General features: G+C 55.2%; 1 protein-coding gene across 3 annotated transcripts in view; it reads right to left on the reverse strand.

Annotated features, from left to right (window-relative positions):
• Nucleotides 1-3,554: 3,554 nt before the first annotated feature.
• KY (kyphoscoliosis peptidase) overlaps nucleotides 3,555-23,967 on the reverse strand; it is a 43,031-nt gene continuing 22,618 nt past the window's right edge. For all 3 annotated transcript variants that reach the window (XM_027586984.1, XM_027586983.1, XM_027586982.1), the window contains 6 exons: nucleotides 23,749-23,831; nucleotides 19,698-19,806; nucleotides 18,101-18,218; nucleotides 9,646-9,834; nucleotides 8,224-8,414; nucleotides 3,555-4,450 (listed from right to left, as the gene is read on the reverse strand). In XM_027586984.1, coding sequence (XP_027442785.1) covers nucleotides 3,555-4,450; nucleotides 8,224-8,414; nucleotides 9,646-9,834; nucleotides 18,101-18,218; nucleotides 19,698-19,806; nucleotides 23,749-23,831 — 1,586 coding nt within the window. The remainder of the gene's footprint in view (nucleotides 4,451-8,223; nucleotides 8,415-9,645; nucleotides 9,835-18,100; nucleotides 18,219-19,697; nucleotides 19,807-23,748; nucleotides 23,832-23,967) is intronic.

Genomic DNA, 23,967 nt, shown 5'->3' on the forward strand with positions numbered 1-23,967 from the left:
GGATAAAAATGAATATAAATTTTATTGAAAAACAACACCAGCAACAATGTGGGGAAAGCATACTCAACAGCCACTGGCCCACACAACTCAACACACACGTTATGAAAAGTAATCACCTCTTAAGATTTCCAGCTACTTATTCCAAATGAAAAGAAATGATAGACCCCAGATAAAACTGATGTGGGACACGGACGCCCATCACCTCTGAACACACTGTTAACAGCAAAGCATGTGGCAATGCTGTTCACCTCATGTTTGCTGGGGGCGATCTAGTGTACTTCAAGGATGAACTGGTTTAGAGAGAATTTATCCTTCCAGTTAGCATAGCATCTCAAACCCAGACCACTGGGGAAACTTTTTTACATTTCAAGTCCTTTGAGAAGAGGATTCCACAAACTTTCTTGGCACCTTGCCCCTCCTGCTTAAAAACAGGAAATAGTTCTTTATGTCTAGCCTAAATCGTTCATGCTTCAGTTAATCTATTTATTTCCTTTTAATCTCAGCAGGCCCTGAGGAGTCTGTCCTGGTGGGACAATGCAGCATATGGGGAACTCACGATGATCATAATCAGATTGAAACGGAGTCCAGCTGTGCTGCTGGCGCGTCGGAAACAAGCTGAAAGGAGTTAATTGCAGTTGTGGTTGTAGCCCATTTGCCCCCCACTCCGGCACCCTCCCCGACCTTCTCTGCACCCTTCTGCCTGTGGCCTGAGGGCTGTCATCCCAGGACTTGCCAGCCAAAGCCCTGAGTGTGATCAGTCTCGGTCCTTCACCTGCGTAGTAACGAGAGCGGTCAGAGCTGTCCCTTCCAGTCCCATATCCAGTGTTTGCGTTTCAAGGCGCGATTTCCCGGCAAAAGACTCCCCAGTATTACATGCTGTGTCTTCTCACGCGGCCAGCAGGCCCCAAGCTCGCCTCACAGCTTGCGCGTGGCAGAGATGTGCTCCGTGTGCACACGAGGAAGCACCCAATGAACTGAACATAAACATCTCAGCAGCATATTCCAAATTCTGCGTAAAAAACCCTGGCGGGCGACTCGGCCGCGCAGTGCTGCTCGCCGGCAGCTCCGCGTTTTGGGCACCAGGGGGCGCGCGAGCCATTCCACCGGTCGCGGGGACTCCAGCACCAGGAAACAAAGATGGGGATTTGAATAAAAGGCTTCGAAATGCAACCCCGAATTCTACCTTGAGCAGCATGCGTGTGAAAATTCATGAAGATTGGATTTCATTTCATGTATTTTTACTTCAGTGGAAAGAAATACAGGTGATTTCTGACTGTGCCTACAGCTGTCTTTAGGAAGGGGGGGTCTGGTTAACGCAGAGGGAGGGGCGCGCGGTTGCTCTGCAGGTGGGGCCTGGGCTTGGTTCCTGGGCAACTCCTACTGTGCCAGGTGGCATCCTCTGCCTGCTCCAGAATGTACTGATTAGTTATATTATTTTAGAAAAGATATATGTTCTCATCGGGGCTAGCCATGGCTCTGGGTCCAGGGAGTGACATGAGTCATAGAAGACACTATTTGGATAAAACACAGCACCTTTCTTTCAGCCCATAAAGTCAAAGGTGTGGAAAAAGGCTGTTTTTGGTGTGTAAGAACTCCCCTTGTTTTCCTGTCGTAGTTAGTGCACCGCGGTTCCGCCTCTGGGGCCTTTGTGCATTTTCCAGGCATGCGTGTCAACTGTGCCAAAGGCTTGGGAGGCAGAGCCTGCCAGAGGGCACGGGACACAGTCCAGGGGAGAGCCCAGACCCCCATGGTGTTCTACCCTGGTGTTCCAGGGCCCCCAGCCTGGGCACCCCTGTCACATGGCTCTGGGCCAGGTCCAAGCTGGGTGGCAGCAGGGACCTTTGGGGAGATGCGGGACTGAAGTTCCAGGGAACTTTAGGCAGGCCTGTTCGGGGGAGGCTGCTGCTGCCCACCCTGAGCTCTGAGATGGCAGAGGCAGGACCCCCTGGTTCCCTCCATAACCCCGGCATTGAGCACAGAGCCCCGTGCTAATTAAGTGCCCCATGAACATTTGCTGAATACACAAATGTGAGGATGAAGGCAGAGAAGGCGTGAGCATCTGGCTGGCCTGGCTGTCGCTGAACCTGAAGACATTTAGAACAGTAGTTGGTGGGGGGGGGCGGGTGGTGGTGGGGGGTGCTGGGCCAGTGCCCGCTCTCGGCGTGAGGGTGTGGAGACGGGAGGGGCTGCAGAGCGGAGCAGCCAGGAGGCGGGGAGCCCCTGCAGGGGCTCCTCATGCTGGGAGGGGGCTGCAGTGGCCACGCAGGGCCTTTCCCTCCTTCCCTCTAGGCTGCCCTTGCAGGAAGGAGCCAGCCTTGCCGCTGTTGCCATGGCAACACGGGCCTGAGGTGCTGCTGAGGGCCGCGGGGCAGCTGGGGCTCCTAGGGCTGGAGCCAGCGTGGACGGCAGGACCCCAGGGGTCTCTCATGTCAGAGACAGGCAGGAAGGAAGATGGGATGCAGACAAACACAGAAGCGGCTCCCGGAGCGGGTGGAGGTCCCCTGTGTGGGCTTTGCTGGTAGGGAGCCTTGGGGGCTGGCAGAGCCCTGTTATTTCATGAGTCTCCTTGGCACTATGGTATTTGCACTCCTCCCTGCCTGGCCTCCCTGCCCGGGTCTTTAGGGCTATCACCAAGGCCACCCCCCCTAAGGGCCTAGCAGCCTCTTGAAGCTCCCCGTGAAAGTGCAGGCCGGGGCCTGAAGCCCAGACTCTGAGAGGGCCTAGAGGGCCAGCGACTCCCTAGACTGAACTGGCCCGCAGGCCCGTCGGGAGCATGGAGTCGGAGGCCTCACAGCCTCAGACTCAGGCGGCAGGGCTGCTGCATTGTCTCCCGCCCTCTAGCCCTCCCCCCAGGGCACTCAAGAGCGGGCCCTGGGAGCCCGCTCGTGACCTTCCTATTGCCACATGGCCATTGTGTCCAGGGACCATGGAGCCTCCGGCCAGGCGCGGGCTGGCCAGCTTCCTCTTCACACCTTCTCTTTTCTAGGGCTCTTGAAGAGCAAGGGGCAGCAGGAATGCAGATGGTCAGGTCTGGGGGAAAAAATGGTAGGCCGACCGTCCCTGGGGTCCAGGAATTGGTGAGAAACACTGAGGCTGCCTGAAACGGGCTCTGTGATTCAGGATGACTCAGCCTTGCAGATCAGGTCCCTCTTGGGCACGGAGGAGAATTCTCTCATCATCACGTGAAAAAGCTTTCTGCCTGGGCAACCTCCCTGCTTCCCCACACCAGCCCTATAAAGACAACAATAGCATTACTACGCGAAGGGGGCGTCTGGGCAGTGGTGTACCCTTTACAATACCTTGGATTTACATAGCACCTTTGTCTTCTAAAGGGCCTTCGCCTCAGTCCCCTGGGCCACGGCCACAACCGGGTGAAGCCATGGGAACGCCAACATCCCCGCCTCCGTGGCAGAGCAGAGAGCCCGAGGCAGAGGCCTCGAAGAGACTGCATGCAGACTTGGTGGTGTTCAGGGCTCTCTGCACTTCCGTTGGGCCCTCCCTGGGCAAGTCTGGCCTCGGCCCTCTGGGAGGGGGCGGCCAGGGGGCGCCAGGCATCACTGGGCGTTCACCTTGTATTTCAGGATGTAGGAGTAGAAGTTGTGGTTGGCGTTCTCCAGCACCATGACGTAGATCTCGTGGCAGCCGGCCGTGCTGCAGCTGCCCTCCCAGTAGCCCTCTCTATTCAGGGTCAGGGGCCACGTGTCCTGCCCCTTCACCAGGGCTTTGGCGATGCCGTGGAGCTTCAGTTTGAACGGGATGTTCCGGTTGGCAGGAAGCACGCCTGACAGAGGCTCCAGCAGCTCATTGTCCTGCCCCCAGTTGCCAAAGCTCTCGGGGAACATGGGCCAGTTCACCTTGGTGTTGGTGCAGCACAGGAGATAATTGAAGACGAAGACGTAGTTGCCTGGCTCCAGCCTCTTCTTGACAAAGATCTTGAGGGCAAACTTGCCGGCCTGGGGCAGCTGGACCTTCAGCTCTGCCCGCTTCTGCCGCTGCACCTGGAAGATGTAGCGCCGCTGCGTCTCCTCGGTGATGGGGCCCTCGTCCCCGTGCAGGGAAGCCAGGACGCTGATGCCCTCCTCCACGCCGAAGCTGACCGAGCAGCGCCCGTCGCTGGTGTGGATGATGGGGTCGGGGTGGGAGGGCTTCACGATGCCCATCTGCTCCGAGAACCAGCTGGGGCCCACGGGCTGGTGCAGCTCGGCCGGCAGCCGGACACTGATGTCCACGTAGTTGCACTTGAGCGTGTACTCCAGCACTGAGCTGTAGATGTCAGAGTTGCCTTTGGCAAAGATCTGCAGCTTGTGGGTGCCCACCGTTGGAGGGTATATGTCCAGCTTCATCCCGTTCTTCCTGAGGCTCAGCAGCCCTTGCTCCTGCTTGCCATTGAGCATAAACATGAAGAGTGTCGGGGCACAGCTCTCGATGGTGACGGTGGCCTTCCCGTTTACTGTGGAGAGAGAGAACCGGGGTCAGGTGGGGTGGGGCCAGCGTGTGCCGACGTGCTGCTACATGTTTAACAACTGGCTCTCCGCGGGAAGAAGCCCTGACTCTAGCATCTGCCCATCTCCATGGTGTAACTACTCTCAGCACCCTGGATTTTAAACAGTCGAGGTGAAGTCACCGAACACGATGTAAGCCAGCTGCGGCACATCACTGGAGGGGCTCCCCTCCCAGCTGCAGGTGGTTCTCTTAGGGTGCACTGAAAGCTGAGGGTCTCGAGAGAAAATCTGCCCCAGCTGTACGTGCTTGCCTCACCCAAGTGATTCTCGTTAGATGAAAGTGGCCCGGAGGCTTAGCCTGATTCCAGAGAAGGGGAGAGGGCCCAGGGGCAAGGAGGGCCCATGACTGGTTGGAGGGCTGTCCTTTGTCTCCTTCCAGTCTTAAGTCTGGCTTCACACCGCTCCCTCCAGCATCTGTTCATTACAGTGTCAGCCCTGTCAGGTGAACATAGGACCTTAAAACCCGGCGGGACCGGCTTCACCACTGGAGGCGGTGCTCCAGGGGCAGGGCTGCCTCCTCCCCTCCCCCTGCCCCAACCCAGGACCCACTTGGGCGAGACTTGGCCTGTCTCTGGAGGGCCTTTTGCATCCACTCTCCCTCTGCCTCTCCCCATGCCCTCTAGTTTTGTCTTCCTCTGTCCTAGTCAACTGTTCTTCAGGGTCAGTTCTCTGGTTCTATAGCCCATGAGCACTCCCTACCTCATCCTCCCTGCCTCGCAGGACCACAGGGAGGGGCAGTGGCTCCTTGCAGAACCTCAATCCCCTTCCTCTTGGAAGCCCCACACCTGCGCCTTGTCCCAGCAACCTCCCCACCCCGTTGGGGTTCACAGATGAGCGCAAAGGAAGGAGACAGACTACTGCCAGAGCCACTCTCACTAGTAACCTTCCCCCGGTCTGAGGTACGACGCTCTTGTGGGGAAGCCATGCCTGGGTTCTAGGACAAGTACCCGCAAGACCTTCCCTCTAATCTGCCCCAAGGCCCTGACTCCAGGCTGCTCTGCTCCTACATTCAGTGCTAACTCCCAACCAGCCAGTGAGCATCCTCCAGCGGCAGCAGGAAAGGCTGGGAGCTTCCTGGCTGGCTCCCCTCTGCTTCTTCATGGGCCTCTTCATCTGGAAAACTTTCCCTGCCTTCCCTTGGCAGGGAACTCCCGCGCGCGCCCCCCCCCCCCCCCCCCACTGCAGTCTGCAGTCCCCTTCCACCCATGTAACTCTCATCTGGCCTCTGTCCCCATTCTCCGAAGACTTCGGTGACTTCCTTGGAGCCTCTGGGTTGCTGGCTTGCCCTCCTGAATGCGCTCTTCTCCCCTTGCAGCCCCCATGCTCTCCAGCCCAGCCCACCACCGCCCCGTTCCCTCTGCTGCCATTCCTTCCCTCTCTGCTATACTACTTGTGGGGTGCTTGGTGCTTTGGTGTTATCTTTTTTGTCTACCTTCTTTCTCCACTGCCTCCAGCCACGACAGGACATCTGTCCCATGGTAACCTCCAAAGGAAAGTGCTCAAGAACAACAGACTTGTTATCAGTCTCTCTTGGTTGAATCTCTCCTCTCCCCTGGCTTCTTCTTGTAAGCCAACTCAGTGGGCACAAGTTGTCTCAGCCTTCAACTGCTCATGGCCCTGTCCTGTTCCGTCTTGCTTCCGAGTTGGCTGTGAGATCCCACAGAATTCACCTTTGATGAGCAGTGCCACCCAGCACTTCCACAGGGCCGCCCAAGGGCTCTTGGGAAATTGTCTACCTGGTCACTCCTGGGTTCACTTGTGTGGGTCACCATCCAACTGGAGACCAGTGACAGTCCTGTCCCCTCCTGCCTGGCCTGAGTCAGGACCCTCCTTTTCGGGACCACAGGGCATTTTCCCTGGTAACCCAGAGCCCTCACACCTGTCTTTCCCTCCACCGCTTTCCCCCCAAACTGATAAGACCTTAGCATGATGTCTGACTGCAGAGAAGTCTTTTCCCGTGCCCTCAGGTGAGGTCCAGCTCCCCTGGAAGCCTCTCTCGTAGCTCCACATCTCCTTCAGGAAACTTAGCACCACTGTACTGAATTAGTTCTCTGCAATGTCTGTCTTCCCTGCAGGGGTGAGCACTGTGGGGAACTGCCCTCCTGCCTCCTTTCCTGCATGTCCCAGGGCTGCCCAGGGCGCCTGGCCCAGCAGATTCTCTGCAAAGGTGAGCTGAATGGCTGGAAGACTTGAAAGAAGGACTCTGGGGATTCTGGGAGAGCCTGTGACCTCCCCTGCACCCCCTCCCCCTCCAACCCCCTCTTCCCCATCAGCGGTACCCCACCCTCCACAGCCCCCTGTCCTCTCCCTTCCCTGCTTTTCACCCACCTGTTCCCCTCTCCTGCTTTCCTCCCATCCCCACTCTTAACACAACTAGCTCCAACAAAGAAATAGTCTTGAAATATGCATCACGAATATGGAATCAAATCCGAGATTCCTGTATATCAAGAAACCCAGTATTTACATTTCTGTGTCTCTTGCAAAGGCAAGTTCTACTCCATGGCATTCACTGGACGTTGGTGTGGCCTGGACCATTCTTCCCTGTGGTTCCATGGCCCACACCAGTCCGAACAGGCTCCTCATCTGATACGAGCACAGGAAAGGCATTCTCAAAGACAGCAACCTCACGTTGTTATTTTAGCAGCAGGAGCCTCCGGGTATTTGTAGTTTTAAAAAAGTATTTAAGAGCTCAGCAAACTGGTTAAGGAAAACAGTGTGAGGTGGAAGGGATGAATCAGCTGGCAGTAACTTGGGGACACCTGTGCCCCTATCTCTCTACAGTGTGGGATGGGGCTCCCCTATAGACCCACCCAGAGACCTCTCTGTGCTAACAGCCAGTGTGAGCTCAGACCCTTCCCTCCTGGGAGTATGCAGGTCCCCTGGTAGCAGAAATGGTGCCAATAGGCAGGCCTTTGCTTAAGTGTGGGGGTGTGGGTGTGGGTGGGGGGTAGGTGCACTGACTAGGCTGTGCTGAGCCCTGTAGTGTGTCCAGGTTATGTGTCCAGCCCTGGACCAGGCACCAGGGCCTTGGACAGACATAAGACAAAGTCCTCTGCAGTCCGCCCTGCGAGGCTCGTGACTATAGTTCTGTACCCTCTCCCACACAGCTGCCCCCCCCCCCCCATAAACCTCAGAGTGTACATACACACCCGGCTGGGTACCTGTGGCCCCTGTGGGGACGTAGGGAACAAAGGCCAGCCACGGGGACAGCTCAGCTAGATGTCCTGCCCCTCCTACTCCCAGTAAAGTTGGCTGGAAAAGGCTGGACTTTGCCTCCAGGAGGGAAGCTTGTGAGGGAAGGGCACAGAGGAAGGCAGGCTGCACCTCTGGAGCCAGCCCTGGTCTAGGGGTGCTTGAGTTCAGGCGTTGGAGGGCTTGCTGTATCCTTCCAGAGCAGGTCAGTCCCTGTGTTTGGTGATGCCTGTTCTCTTCCAGCTCTTAAGATCCAGCTCAGCAGCCACTCCCTAATAAAGCCTCCCCCGGTCCTCTGTCCCGGGAGACCCCCACTGCTCTCCCACTAGCTGCGCAGACCACTGACACACAGAGCTCCGCGTGGCTGGGCCCTGACAGGGCAGTCCCCTGGGGGCCCAGAGGCCTCGAGGCGCAGAGCAGGCTGCTCTGTCCCTGCCACTAGATGCCGGCCACCTGTGTCCCTGCTGCTAGATGCCGGCCACCTGCTCTGTCCCTGCCGCTAGATGCCGGCCACCTGCTCCGGGCTTACCTGTTTTGATCACAGAAGTCTCTGGGTGGGCACTCAGCATTCCCTTGTTGTAGAATTCACTCTTGTGATACATGTTGCTCTCAAACTGCTTCAGGGATTGAGGAGGTTTTAGCAGTTGCCAGTTCTTGTTGTCTGGGAAATGGTCCTCGATGAACAGGGCAGGATGGGTGAGGAAGTAGAATTCATTGTAGCTAGAAGTGTGGGGGGGGGGGAAGCTGGTCAGTGGCCATGTGCTCACAGGGGGACCTTTGGGGCCTTCTTTTGTCTAGCGCTTCCACAGGAAGGGTCCTGCCAACAACCCAATGGGGAGAGGCATTACCTCCGGTCTTAACATGGGCACTGCAGATGGCCTCTCAGTGGCTGCTTCCAGAAATAGGGGCCACGGCAGGATCTGCGGCCCCTTTTAAGAGAAGGCCATAGTCCCTGTGGAGCTGTGTTCAGGTGGGGATTGGGCTCCCCCTACTCTCAAAGCCCGATAAAGATCTGAGGGAGCAAAGGCATAACCCAGGGACCGGGTGCCAACCAGCAGGGTGGAGGGAGGGCAGGCAGGGAGAGTGTTGGGTTAGCAGCCCTCCTGCAGTCCTGGGGCCAATGAGACACAGCTGTCTAGCGGTTAGTGACGGGGGTCAAGAGAGGAACAGGGAGACTCATCTGAGCTAAAGCTTCTCTCTTAGCTTGTATTTGGCCTGTGTGCAGGCCTGTCGAGATTTAAACTGCAAAAATCAGACAATGCTCTCATTTTTCTGGATAAAAAAGAATCTGAGTTGCTGAGAGATGTTATGATCCAGGGTGAATGTCATGGCTTTAGGTTAAGACCATAGTTGGCCAGAGCCTTGGAGACAGACATGCTCCAGCGCCCTGCACCCCAGCACCCTGCCCCACCGTGGTCACAGTGACTCTGTACCCACAGTACCCCTGCCCACAAACTATAACCTCTTCCTCAGAGATGTGATGTGGCTGCATTTGGCCCAGAGACGTGGGGGATGAGCCCTGGCATCTGGGGGAAGCAGATACCAGGAAGAGAATTCTGGCATCCCTGCATTGTAATACAGCCAGTGGGTCAAAGGCCTGAAGGGAATCTACAGATGTTAAAGTAGCTTCTCAGCTCTGCCTTCCTCTCTTGTAGGGCCTGTGGGCAAATGGTGGGCTTTCAACACTTGGGCGGAGGGAGCGATGGGGAACCAGGGGAGGGATTTAGTCAGCAGAGGGTGAGGTGACAAAAAGGTCCGGGCCCTTCCTATTGGCTTGGAGCTGAATCATTTCAGAGCTGGAGGGAGGGTGGGAGGGGCCCGCAGCGAGGAGAGGCCACCCTGGCCCTCCCTGCCCTCCCACCTGGCCTTCTCCACCTGCTGCTTCCTTCAACCTCGTGCCTCCCCCATTTCCACCAGCTGGACACCCAACAGCACTGAGATTTCTACTTACAGGAAGGTGAATTTGGAGGTGGTAGAATCCACCAGGCCACTGCCCCAGGTGCTGTCCACCAGGTGCCATCTCCCCTCCAGGTACACGGCGTTCCAGGCGTGGTCAAACTCCCCTGAGAAGCTCTGCCCCGTCTGGTAGCCAAAGCCCTTGGAGTAGCCAGGCACAGTCATGCACTGCACTCCGGCGATCCTGGGGGCAGGACAGGGGGTCTGAGAGGTGGCTCCTGCGGGGGCTGCAAATCACCACTACCTGCTCCTCCATGGAGACCGAGCAAATCACCTCTGAAACATCTTTCCCCAGACAGAACCCGCCTGAGTGCTCTGCCTGCCGCTCTTCAGGAGAGCAGTGGGTGCAATGGCAAGGATCTCCCCAAGAACATGGAAACCAGGAAAGGATGATGTTCTTAAAGAATCAGAGCAGCTCGAAACACGTGGCTGGGGAACTGGGTCTAGGTGACACGGGTGGGGTGTCATGGAGGAGTGCTGGATGTGAGGGTACAGAAGAAAGCTGAGCCCTACTCTCTCCAGTCATGTGCTGACTGACTGCCCTGGCCACAGTTTCAGCGTCCCCTGTAGACGTCCTTTGAGGGGTGGAAATGTTGACCAAACAGCCTGAGTTCTTTGGCCCTCTAGAGAGTATGCTCCCCCAGTGCTTACAACCACTCTGGCACCACTTTTGGTGGCCTGGACAGTGGGGGATGGATGATGGTCACCTGTGGGGACCACAGAAATCATGGGCAAGCTACAATGCAGGCGCTGTAGCTGAAACCCTGAGGCACCAACCCCAAGGCCAAAGCAAGAGCCCAGACAGTCCTTCCATGACCAGCTGGCCTTCCTCTTCAGCCATGGCAGGGACCAGGGTGGAATGCTCTTCTGACCCAGGGGACGCCCTGTGCGAGTTTTCCTGGCGGGGGGGTGTGAATTAGAAAAAGGTATTCCTTCTTTAAGACACTTTCCTTTCACTTCTGGCAGCTTGGTATAGTACACACACAGTCTGTGCTGTCCAGGGTGTTCGTGGCAGCTCCTTCCATGGGGCTCCCTGAGTATCCCACAAGCTGCCCTGCGGACTCTGCGCTCGCCTCCCACGAATCAGTTCCGTGCTCTGGGTGTTAGCCAGGCCTGGGCACCTCTGGTGGCCGGGGGCCTTCTGTGGACCAGCTCTGCAGACCCCAGTGCTCTCAACAAGGGGGCCATGGAGCCTCTCCGGGTAAGGGGGAAAACGGCTCCCCGTTCATTATAGAACAGGGGACATTTTCCCTATAAAAACATATGTTTCTAAATCTTTTTGTTTTTTTTTTTAGAGAGAGAATGAGAGAACACGTGCATGTGAGCAAGCAGGGGTGGGGGGTGGTGGGGGTGGAGGGGCAGAGGGAGAGGGAGAGCGAGAATCTCAAGGAGGCTCGGCGCTGGGCGGGGCTCAACCCCACAACCCTGAGATCATGACCTGAGCCGGAATCCAGTCAGAGGCTCAACCAGCTGAGCCACCCAGGCGCCCCCAAAAAGTATGTTTAATTACCCATTAGAATACTGGATTAAATATTACTTATCATTTGTTGAGAGAAACAGTGAAGCAAAATGGGGAGCCTGCACGTTTCCACGTTCTACCCCGCTTCTGCCGAACAGTGTCTTGTTCCCACATCTGCCTGAGCTTCCCTCCGCCGTGGGGTGCAGGCCTGCCCTTCCGCCTGAGGCCTCACAGAAGGGGGGCCAGGACTGCCAGGCTGTCTGAGACATGCCGCGAGGACAGAGCAGCGAGGCGCTCTGGGAAGGATTTCAGGAGCACTTGGGGAACAGGGGCAGACAGCAAGAGGGACCGGATCCTGATGTCAGGTCTTCCTGCTGCTGAAGGGCCAAAACCTACTCCTGGAGCAGAAGGGCCGCCCCGAGGCAGGAGCCACAGGAGGCAGCAGGCCGAGGAGGAGCCCCAGAAGTGCAGCGTGTGTGCCTGGAGGGTCCCCTGCCTCATTAGCTGCAGAGGGGTGAAGGGGTGCTTCTGGGGGGTCGGAACTGAATGTGTTTACAGTCTCAGAGGAAACAGGCAGCAGAGGGGGAGGGGTGAGAGCCAGGCCAGAAGGGTGGGATGGAGGCGCCAACTGGGGGGCTTCCCTGAGAGGTGGGGCTCCACCTACTCAGAGTGAATGAGAAGAAGTGTGAGGTGAGACATGCTCCTGACACAATATGAACCGACAGAAGCCTATGGAACCCTGCTGTCAGCACAAGGCCCGAGTGTGTGCGTGCGCGCGTGTGTGTGCGTGTGGGGGCTGTGCTTGTGCAGGGCGAGAGGCAGAGGAGGAGGGCAGAGTGAGACAGTCCGGCTGCACCTGGTCTCCTAGTGATGCGATTACGGGTGATTGTAATTTTCTTCTTTAAACTCCTTTAGATCTTCTAAATTTTCAGTAATGATTGTGTGTTCCTTTTAGAATTGGAAAAAAGCCGTAAATACTACTTGAAATTACATTCTTCGGTGAGTTATTTTCCTTCCTTGCCCAGAAACGTCTGTGTGCCTCACCCATTTCCAGGCGCGTGTGGAAGGGTGTGGAGTCCTGGGAAGAGTCCTGCGGTAAGCTGGGCGGACAGAGGGGAGCTGCGGCCCTCTGGACATGCTGCCCCCTAGGGCACCGCTCCCCCCTGAGGCCCGGCCTCCGCTCACAGCGCGCTGTGGTCCAGGAAGGAAGGGGAGCATTGCATGTCCACACGGCCCCCGAGTGCCCCAGTGAAATGGAGCAGGCGCTGCCGTGGGCTGTGGGGCCGGCTGTGTGCCTGGGCGGTGGGCCTGGAGGCACCCTCCCCCCGAGCGGTGGAGTGGAGGTAGGCTTTGAGAACCAGGTGGGGGAGCAGCAGTGAGAGCCCGACCCCAAGCCTGGGAAGGGCGGGAGGAAGCAGAAGTGGGTGGCTGGATGGGCCGTCACTGGGCCGAGTCAGGCGATCTGGGCTCAGTCTCAGCTCTGTGGTCGCTTCCAGGGTGACCTTGCCAGGCCCATCACGGGCAAAAAGAAAGGTTGACGTTAAATGATCTCTGGGGGGTGATGTCTATGACAGGCTGGAGGGAAGCTGGGAAGGCCATGGGGAATGCCTGGGGCAGAGTAAAGATGAAAAAAAGCAACTTAGCGGGGAGCTTATGCCATGCTTGACTATGATATGAAGATATTTTATTACCTGGCAGCAATGTGCAAGATGAACTGGACAAAGAAGTCATGATGTAAAGCATTATTGTCAATAATCCATAATTCTCATGCAAAACTGGGGGACGAGTGATTCTAGCTGCCAGTTGCTAGTTGGGATGACCCACAACCATTTCATGCTGTCAAAAGGTCACTGACTTTTGTGCAAAGCACTGTACCAGGCACCAGGGAATAATATCATATATCCTATCCTATCATATAATAAATACTACAGCCTAATAAAATATTCTGAAAGGAAAGTTCATTGGCTGCCCTAAATGTGCTCCTTGTTTCAAGGGGGCAGGACAGGTAGACCATTACTAGATGCTAGTGATGCACACAGGCCTTTTAGGGGACCCAAAGGAAGAGAAAATTGCTGGAAAGATCTAGGAGAGCACTGAAGAAGGGACAGAAGATGAGAAATGTTTCCACCTCCTAAGGAGAGCTCATCAGCCATTCTGGAGCCCCAGATATCATCCCAGGACATCTGTCTAATAACCTCAGGCTGCAGCGTCTTGGTTTTTACTTTTTTTTAAAGATTTTATTTATTTATTTGAGAGAGAGAGAATGAGAGATAGAGAGCATAAGAGGGAAGAGGGTCAGAGGGAGAAGCAGACTCCCCGCTGAGCAGGAAGCCCGACGCGGGACTCGATCCCAGGACCCTGGGATCATGACCTGAGCCGAAGGCAGTCGCTTAACCGACTGAGCCACCCAGGCGCCCCTTGGTTTTTACTTTTGATAGTTTTAAATTGCCAACACCAGTGGTATCAATTGAGGAGGGGGTGGATCCAGTCTGTGACTATTACTGTATACAGACAGGGTCCGGGTCCTGCCGTGGGAACCGTGTAGTACTGCATTAGCCACACCGCTGCCAGGCCCCGGCAGGGCGGCCACACTGTCTGGGGTGGGCAATGTGCCCTGCAGGCGTCAGGCTCTGACCGTAGTGTACTCTCATCACCTCTCCAGGGTGTGTGGGCCACGCAGAAAATAAGAGAAGGAGGGAGGGATGTAGCCAATGGGAGATGCAATGAAGCATGATCTTTTTTTTGTACCTTGATGAAAATATTGTGATTTTTTTAAAAAGATTTTATTTATTTGTTTGTTTGTTTGTTTATAGCACACGAGCTGGGGTAGGGGAGGGGCAGAGGGAAAGAGGAAGAGAGAATCTCAAGCAGGCTCCTCGCTGAGTGTGGAGCCTGATGCAGGGCTTGATCTCACAACCCTGAGATCATGACCTGAGCCTAAACCAAGAGTTGGCCACTCAACCGACTGAGCCACCCTGGTGCCCCCCAATTTTGTGATTTCTGTACTGTAGCAGGACAAGCATAACTATGGCATACGTTTCACAGATTATGTAGCTGATTTCTTGTAAATCTGATGGTGCCTCTATTTCTGCTGTACGGCCCCCTTTCCCTTTTCTTGCACCACCCTTAACGGTGAGGTCAGTAACTATAACCGCAGTAATTATTCTCACTCTGAGGCCCTGTGTCGGGCCTTTTGGGGTGTGACCTCAGGGCCCTCCTCTCTGACAAGTGAGGAGTCAGCAGAACAGAGAGCGAGGCTGACTTGCCTGGGGACACACAGCCAACCAGTGGCCAGAGCAGCCTCAGGACTCACTTGTCCTGATGCACACAGTTCAGGAGGCTTCATATGACACCAGCCCCTTAGTATGCCAAGATTTGTTTTAACTTATAAATGTATGGGTGCAGCAAAATTAAAGGATGGTTTGTCCTAGTGACATCCTTCATCTCTGCGAGCACTAGCCTTTGGTGTATCTACAAGGGCGGGGGAATTCAGATATCCCTTTCAGGGATTTTATATGACAAAGTCAGATCTGGGCATAACTTCAGGTAATCCAGGGTATCTGCCTCTCCCAGGAGGGTGGTGAGATGGTTGCTCCCCAGCCTTTGGGGGCCTTTGGAGCCCACTGATGTGCTGGGATCATCTGGGACATCATGCTGAGCAGAAGCTGGACGCTGCTCTTGGTCTCTGTGTCAGCAGGAGGACGGATGGAGAACAGGCTGACATCTGATTGGTGACGACCAGTCTCCTCGGCATCAAAGCCTCAAACTGATACTAAGCTCCTGGCTTTCCCCAAAGTCTCTGGAAACTCTGCTAGCTGGTGGTGCTAGAGTCGTGATAACAGGGGGAGGGGTTGTACTGGAGGCTGACTTGGTGGCAGGAATCTGGGAAATGAAGCTTGGCCCCTGCAAGGAGGTTAAGCAGAATTCGTGAAGGCGGAGGGGAATTGAGGCAGGAGCCGGGACGTTAATGTTGGATGATGGGAGCTCAGAAAGAAACCAGACCAGCAGTTACAAGCAATAGGACTAAAAAAACAAAAACAAACAAACAAAACCCTCATATCGATTACTTGGGAAAGACGATGAGGAAATGAAGGATGTTGCAAAAATATCTGAGTTCCCCACCGAATTACTTTATTCGATCAGTCTTTAATGAGGCCACTGCAAGGAAGCAGAATGGACGGGCAGAAGTAATGCTGGCCATGTGGGTACTGCTCTTACTAAGAGGCCTCCCTGACAACTGAGCCGGGATAAATCAGCAAGTGTGGATTACATGTCTTCTTTTATTAAGGACTCAGCTAATGAATTTACCAAACCTTCGGCAATTATTTGGAAGGTAGGGGAATTAGGAAAGTGATGCATGGGCGAGTTTGCTGATCTTTAAAGCCAAAGTTAAAGGGATCCAGGGAACCGTGAGCTACCGTTAACCGTCTGAGCAGTGTACAGAGTCTTTCACACACTAACTGCCAGGTTAGAACCTAGCTTTAAATGATGCAGAATGTTGGGATGTGTTTTAATGATCAGCTGCAGGCCAGAAGAGGGCCATTGTTAAGCATCTGGATCAGGCCAAAAAGCCGACAGGTTCACTCAAGGCACGTGTCAATTTTCTGAGTCTACGTGTGTCTGCAGGAAAATTCCACTATGCGAGAGCATTCCCATACTCAAGAAAGACAGGCAAGGTTAAAAAAAAAACAAAACAACCCAACAACCCCAAAGTCAGGTGAGCAAATTCCAAACTGCATGTTCTCACTTAACCCTAGCACTATGGTCCCCATGTACAGCTGGGAAAACTGAGGCTCTGAGAAATTCAGTGCCTTTCCAAAAGAACACAATTAACAAACGGTAAATTGAGGACTGGAAACTAAGGACGGGGGAGCTGAGGGCTGCAAACATCTTTCTGGCTTTCAGTCTGGCACCTTCCCGCACCATGCTTGGAAGGCTTATACTGGATAAAGAAGGATATATCCTATGACTGAGAAATCCTAGGACTGAAAAACCAAGTTGGTCAACTAAGATGAAAATTATGCTCTGAAAGGTGCCAGGCAAAAATAGAGCCGAAAACAGACTGTTAGTCCATGATTTAAAAAGAGAGGAAGACCCATTTCATGCAAATCTGCTAGGAATATCTTGTCATTTCCAGTCATCGTGGGCTGATGGTGTGTAGGATTCTGAGCTGGGTGTTCACAGGGGAAGCGGAAACAGAGAGAGAGTGGCTGAAGGCACATAAAAGACGTACTAGCCCCACAAGACATTGGAGGAAAAATGAGCCCAGGTAACAGAGGTAACACATGTGTTCTATATGATAGAACAAAGTCGGGAAGGAATGGGACCAAATGTTCAGTGTTATCTCTAAGTGGTCAGAGTGACCTAATTTTCTTCTTTTTTGCTTCTGTGCATTTTATAAATCATCTATAATTGACAAGTATTTTTTGTTTAATTTGAAAAAGTTATTAAATAAAAGCATAAGGCAAGCCAGGAGTCTGTGTATACGGTATGCTGATGACATCAAGGGAGGGGATGGGGTGGGGTGACGGGGGGTCCAGGAGTGGGGCAGGAAGGAGCATTAGAGAGGGGGGAGCAGAGTGAGCTTGAGGACCCGGAAGTGAGGAGAGTGCCGCAGGGTGCAGGGCTGGAAGGGTGCTGGAGGTCAGATTTTGGAGGACGTTACAGGACCGTGTGAGCCTGTGGGTCCTGTTCAGGAACCCAGGACCTATGAAGTCTGGGCAGAGGGCCAGTGAGGATCCCGGTTCCTGGAGAGGCCCCCAGGCATGTTGGGGTGCCCGGGCCTGGAGCGGGGGCAGGCACATGAGGGGTGGGAGTGAAGCACCGCTCTGGTGGAGTGGATAGGCTGCAGAGGGGCTGGCATCCGCTGCAGCCTGACCTGCCCTGGGTGGCCTCAGGGGTGGGGTGTGGAGGGGGGTACCGTGAAGAGCAGGGAACGAGCAGGAGGCTGGGAGCAGGCACATGTCGATGCTTGCCGGTGGTGTTGGGGGATGGGAGGGCCCAAACAACGGGGGGTTAGGCCAGGAATGGGCTGCGTGTCTGCAGGAGCAGGACGTCTTGGGCTGCCTGTACATCGACGCGTACACACGTCCCAGACATATCACAGGTGCCCACCTGCAGACTCCTGAGTGTCTGTTGCTGCACGTGGTTTGATGAATCGCCACCTGAGTCCTGGTGGGCTGACCTGGGTGCCTGGGAAGACCCACCCCCAGAGGCCTGCAGAGACGGTGGGCAGAGCCTATCCATCTCCCTGGGGACGAGGCTCTTCAGTGGCCTCCCGGGCTGCCTGATTGTTTCCCGGGGAACCCAGCAGACCTCGGAGAGTGGGCACAGGAAGCTGTGGGGCCGTCAGGGCTCCCCCAGCCTGGAGTCTGTCTCGAGGTCACCTAGGACCAGCAAAGGTGCCTCCGCGCACAAATGGTCTCCTTACCCGCTGTCACCCACCAGGGCAACCTGGCCAGGAGCTCATTCCCAGAGCAATGAAAATGGAGCCCAAAGTCTCCGAGAGAAAAGCTGCTTCCTAGTTATTCAGCGTCTCCAACTGACAAATCTTTTCGGGTAGGAGATCATCTGTTTCCCCCAAGAGAGGGCTCCGGCGCCAGCCCTGAGGACAGGCTTTCACAGTCCCCTTGGCGTCAGCAGCCACTGTCGTACTGTTCCCAGACCTGCCATTCTTCTAACCTTCAGCTGTGCAGAGATCAGAGAAGGTGGAAAAGGGGCCTTTTATAACCAAATTATCTCTGCGCATTCATCTGCCATTATGTTAATGCATCGCGAAGGCGGGCAGATGGTACAAAGTCAATTATGCTGGTGTTAAAAAGGGAGAAATTGACCTTTTCAGGACTCACTCGGATTCCAGAGCAGAGTTTGCAAACTCCGGTTTCAGGCCTGGCATGTGGGCGAAGGCGCACGGGCCTTTGGAAGGGGCGAAGGGAGGGGTCACGGCGGTCAGCCCAGGACTGCCTGCCTTCCATGGGACCCCTTCTCGTACCTGCACATTTTCTCAAAGAGTCCAGCGTAGCCGTCACAGTTGGTCTTCTGGGTCCGCAGGATGTCGGTGGGCTTGAAGGCCTGGCGGTCCTTCTCCTGGGCAGCCTCGATGTCGTACTCTAGAGGGCAGAGGAGGCTGTGAGCCAAGTCCTGGGAGGAAACCAAGGCTGGTGCAGAGCAGAGGGGGTCCGTGGCCTGCGGCACCGTCCCCGCCCTCCGCTGTGCTTTCAGCACCATTCGGGCTGGCCTCCCTCAAGTCCCGGAGAAACCACCGCAGGCTGAAGGGGGAACCAGGGCCCCCAGCCAGGGCAAGCTTGGGGAAATGTCGCCTCCTTGGGCAGGTGGCAAGAGGAAGAGCGAAGCATCGGCAGAGCAGGCTGCCTGGCTCGTCAGGCCTCTGAGGAGAGGCTGAAAGGGAAGGGGACCAAGACAGCACCAGGCTGTGGGGGCTCTGCCCTTGCCCTCCCCACCACACAGCTCGGCAGGCCATTCCTGTGAGGCTGCTTGCCCATCCCTGCTGCAGCCACCCCCAAGGCCTCACACTGACCCCCAGGGGGCGCCCTGAGCTACCACTAAACAGGCTGTTCATCTCCCTCCTGGAGGGAGGCCCTGAGGCAGGAATCCCTGTGGGCACAGAGGGCACGAAGGGAGCACCTGTGAGGGTGGCGGACAGTGAGTGAAGTCCTACCTAATGCTCTGTTTCTGACTCTGCCCCCTTAAGGCCCGGGCTGAATGGAGCTGCTGGTTTTGGGGAGGGAGGAAATGGCCTCTCAGGCCCTGTGGTCAGGTACCCTACCTGTGTCAGGTGAGTTCCTCCTCTAAGCTGCATCCCTCACTGCTGCTCTGGGAGGACAAAGGAAAAGCCCAGTGGCAGCAGATCAGGAGAGCCCCCGCTGGTTGTCAGGTCACAGGGAAAGCTCTAGAAGTCCACCCCACCACCTGGCTCTTCCATTGACTGCAAGGGGCAGCATCCAGCCTCCCCCTAGCCACCCCCATGGGGCCTGGCTTGACCTGGCCAGACCCTCAAGGCTGTCCCGTGCAGAGCTGGGGACAGGTACACAGGCCCAGGCCCCCTGAGGTTGCTCTGAGTGCCTGGTGATGGGGCTGAGATCGCGGGTGTGGGAACAGGGAGAGGGAGAGGCGAGCCCACTTTTCCTGGCACTGGTGCTTTAAGAAACCTCTGGTGTTGCAATAACTTTCCAACAGCTATGAACCTTCCCCATCCTTCTTGGAGATGACCTTCTGTTCTGGGTTCTCAGGTCTGTGCAGCAGGTTTACCAGGAAGCCAGCACTGAGGGAATGCTGCTGCTGGGTAAAGGGCCTAAGCTCCGGTCACCGACTGTGGGCAGATGGCCACAGGGGATCCCCCACCCAACGACCCTTTATGGAGATTGTTAGTACACGGTGAGTTTTACCCTCCTTGGTTAGTCTTTGGTTATTCAACCTAGCCATCTGGGAACCCTTCTCCTCCACTGTCTGTCTCACTCCATACACACTGGTGGTCAAGTGAATCCCAGAGAGTCTCCCCTAGGAACAGGGTCCTGCGGGGAGTGGCATCAGGGGAGTCCTAGGACCAGTGGCACCACAGGTGGGCCTACCTATGTGGTGGCAGATCCAGATCCAGATCACGCGGACCCTCTCCAGGTCACTGTGGGCCTCCTGGAGCAGGTCGCTCACCAGCTCGTCCAGGCCATTCTTGACCGTCACCTGGGGAGTGGGAGGGGTGTGCTATGTCAGGGCCTGGATGAGGGCGGTGGGAGCCCAGTGCCCTGCCGCCAGCAGCCGGTGCTGCTTTTCCTCTAGGCATAGGAGGAGGAGGAGGAGAGGGCCAAAGGCACAAGGGCTAGGCTGAGCGCAGCCCTTGGTGGGGGGCTGGACATATCAGGTAGTGCTGACCAGCTGAGTCACTGGCCCTAGAGTCACATATCTTTTCTCGGCAGACTCTGGGGACAGCCAGGTGGGTAGGCATCTAGGCGGCTACAGCAGCCCCTACTCATGGTCAGTACTACCCAAAGCGATCTACGGACTTAACACAATCCCTATAAAATTCCAACAGCCTTTTCTGCAGAAATGGAAAAGCCAATCCTCAACTTCATTTGAAATTGCAAGGGGCCCAGAATAGCCAAAACAATTTTGAAAAAAGAAGAACAAAGTTGGAGGACTCACATTTCTGGATTTCAAAACTTAACTATAAAACTATAGTAATCAAAATAGTGTGGTACTGACATAAGGATCATATAGGCCGGTGGAATAGAATTGAGAGTCTAGAAATTAACTTATACACCTATGGCTAACTGACTTTTCTGACAAGGATTACAAGGCTATTCAGTGAGGAAAGAATAGTCTCTTTAACAAATGGTGCTGGACAACTGGATATCCGCATACAAAAGAATGAAGCTGGATTCCTACTTCATATACAAAAACTAACTTGGGGCGCCTGGGTGGCTCAGCTGGTTAAGCATCTGACTCTTGGTTTTGGCTCAGGTCATGATCTCAGGGTTGTGGGATTGAGCCCCGTGTTGGGCTCTGTGCTGGGCAGGGAGTCTGCGTGAGATTCTCTCTCTCTTTCTCTCTCAAAATAAATAAATAAATAGGGCGCTTGGGTGGCTCAGTTGGTTAAGTGACTGCCTTCGGCTCAGGTCATGATCCTGGAGTCCCGGGATCGAGTCCCGCATCGGGCTCCCTGCTCAGCGGGGAGTCTGCATCTCCCTCTGACCCTCTTCCCTCTCGTGCTCTCTATCTCTCATTCTCTCTCTCTCAAATAAATAAATAAAATCTTTAAAAAAATTTTAAAAAAGTCATCTAGACCTTTAAAAAAATAAATCTTTTAAAAAATTAACTCAAAAAGGATCAATGGCTTAAATAAAAGAGTTTAAATGATAAAATTCTTTGAAGTAAACACAGGAGTAAATCATCATGACCTTGGATTTGGCAACGGATTCTTCGATATGATACCAAAAGCATGAGGTACAAAAGAAAAAATAGATTAATTGGGCTTCGTGACAATAAAAAAAACTTCCGGGCATCAAAGGACATTATTAAGAAAGTGAAAAGACAACTTACAGAATGGGAGAAAATATTCACAAATTACATATCTGATAAGGGATGAATATCCAGAATATGTAAAGAACTCCTACAACTCAACAACAAAAAGACAAACAACCCAATTTTAAAATGGGTGAAGGACCTAGATATACACTTGGTTGTACAATATCATGAATGCATTCAATGCCACCGAGTTGTACACTTAAACATGATTAATATGGCAAATTTTATATTATATGTATTTTACCACAATTAAAAAAAAAAGAACAAATTAGGTTTTCTCGCAGGGGCCGTCGGGAGGAAACACGGTTGAGATTCTAGGAAAGGCAGCCATGACCATGTTTAATCTTTCTAGAGAAGCTGGGGCAACTGCGTGCTTAAGTCTGTGGAAGTTGCCCACGCCTTGGCCAGCTCCCACCCTAAGGTACTCCCTGAGCTCCTGGATCCTTTCCACCACTCACATCAGAACCCCCGGATGCACTGTCTGACCACAAGGAGACCTCTGGAGCCCGCTTCTGCCTCCTACCCGCCCAGCTGCTGTCTGCCTCCTTCTGTTCAATGTCCAGCTCCAACTCCACAGTTCTTGTCCTTCACCCCTCTCCCAGAGCCAAGGACAGTGCCTGACACATTGCAGGGCCCGCACTCCAGCCTGGCTGACTCCTGACTTACCCTCCTGGCTTCTGGGCCTTTGGGTCCCCACCTTCCGGCTCTACCTGGGCCTGGCTGGCTCTGGACACCCACCGCTTTGCGGCTGGGTCTCTGGCCTCAGCTGGGCTCCCGGCCCTGCTCTCCAAGCCTGGCCTGTCCCTTCTGGTGGCCCTTACCACACACTCCACCCTCCTCAGACCCTGACACCGCCCCCCTTCCCTCCCTCTCAGAGACAACCTCTGAGGCCTAAGACTCAACACGGCTCAGTTCAGGACTTCCCCTTAGCGAGCCCTCCCTCCTGCGCAGCCAGCCTCTCTGTCAGCCTCCGGCCCAGGGCCTCCTGTCTTTGCAGGCCTTGCTCTTCCCCAGGCCAGCGCCCCTGCTCACCTGTGTCCTCACCTCCTCCCTTCCAGGCCTGGCTGCCCTATCCCCTCCCCAGATCTCTTTCTTAGGGCTGCCTACATCTCGCTTCCCCTTCTCTGCCAGGCTCCTGTGGGGTCTTCTCCCCACGCCCTCCTCCTTCATCCCTGCTTTGCTCCTCAGCCTGCCGGGGTCTGGCCGAGCCTCCGACGAACCTCCTCTGACCTGCCCCTCTGGCTGCAGGAAGCACTTCAGTGCAGAAGTGGGGGAAATGAGTCTCTCCTAACCTCACTTGACTGGACTGAATGGCGCATGCCATTGGCCATCCTTGACCTCAGGGAGCTCTCCTTGCACCTCCGAGAACACTGATCCTTCCTTGTCTTGCCCTGGTCTCAGGTGGCTCAGGGCCCATTTGGACCTCCTGCCCTGTCCTCCCCAAGATGACACCACCCTATGGCTTCAGCTTCAGCTACATCTGATGGTTCCCGGATCAGTGTTTCCTGCCCACATCTCCCCAGGCTGGATAGGGCTCCGGGCTGGGAGACCTGGCTGCCCAGTGGTCAGTTCCCGTGGCTCTTCCACAGGTACTAGAGCCCACTGCCCCTAAACAAACTCGTCATCCCCTGAGACTTGCTCCTGGCAGCGGGGGGCTGTCCCACCCTCGCTCCGTCGCTCAGTCCAGCCGCCTGTGAGCCTCCTGCCTTCCACCTCCCTCACACACACCGGGATGGAGCCCTCCCTCTGCCTCCAGCTCAGTGCTGACCTTTCCACTCCTCTCTGCTCTCATTGTTCCCATTTAATGCACGTCACGCCTGCTCCTGCCGGGACAGCGGACGGCCCACTACTGACGGCCCTGCCTCTAATCTGACTCTGGATCCAGGCCCTATCCAACCACTCATCGATACAACAAACAAGGTTCCTGAGCACCTACTATGTGCCAACCGCACGGTGGTCTTTTTAGACTGTAGATGACCTCCCTGCTTACCAGCCTATGATGGCTCGACTTCAGCAATGGGTCCAGCTCCTTGGCCCTTCCAATCAGACTGTGGTAGGGCTCCTGCCTGGCTCCCAGGACCCCAGTGTGTCTCTAGTGCTTCAGCTTCTGTAGCTGCTTCTCCCCAACCCCACCCCAGATGAGGCCGGCCCCAGAGGCGAGAGCTTGGCAGCCCACGTGCTCCAGGGGTGAGCATGGTTCCGGTCACAGTGGGTGCTGGCCAGCTGCATCCATGGCCCTCCCTCAGCCTCTTGCTCCCTTCCTTCATGGGCCAGGGGTGGCCTGGCTCAGCAGCAGCAATGCCCAAGTGGGCAATGGCATGGGGGGCAGGATAGGGCTGGTCAGAGGGGCCTGGCAATGGGGCACCTACAGGGTGTGTACCCTGGGGTGGGCGCATCAGGACCCCATGGGTGGCATTGGGGGGATGGAATGGACTCCTGTCCTGGTCAGGAGTCTGGTGCCTTGGCCTTCTTTCCCCCATCCATACGATGGGAAGAGGCCCTCCGGGCCATCTGTCCAAGGGACTGCAGATGCATTCAGGAGGGGCCCGAGGAGAGGCTTCATTACCCTGACTCGGGAAACTCCAAGCCACCTTCTCTTACCTGTGAGGCATAGGTGTCCAGTTTCTCAAACTGCCGCAGGTCCAGGGGCATGGATTTCAGGCTGGACCGATCCCAGGGGTAGGCTGGAAACACAGGGAGGCTCAGTCAGCTACTGAGGCCTGCTGACAAGGGGCTACTCTGTCTTTTTGAGGAGCTGGGATTGCCCGACCTTCAACATGCTTCCCAGAGCCTGAAAAACTGCTCCCAAGAGCTAGATCT

The sequence above is a fragment of the Zalophus californianus genome, chromosome 1, assembly GCF_009762305.2.
Source record: "Zalophus californianus isolate mZalCal1 chromosome 1, mZalCal1.pri.v2, whole genome shotgun sequence".
Taxonomy (NCBI): Eukaryota; Metazoa; Chordata; class Mammalia; order Carnivora; family Otariidae; genus Zalophus; species Zalophus californianus.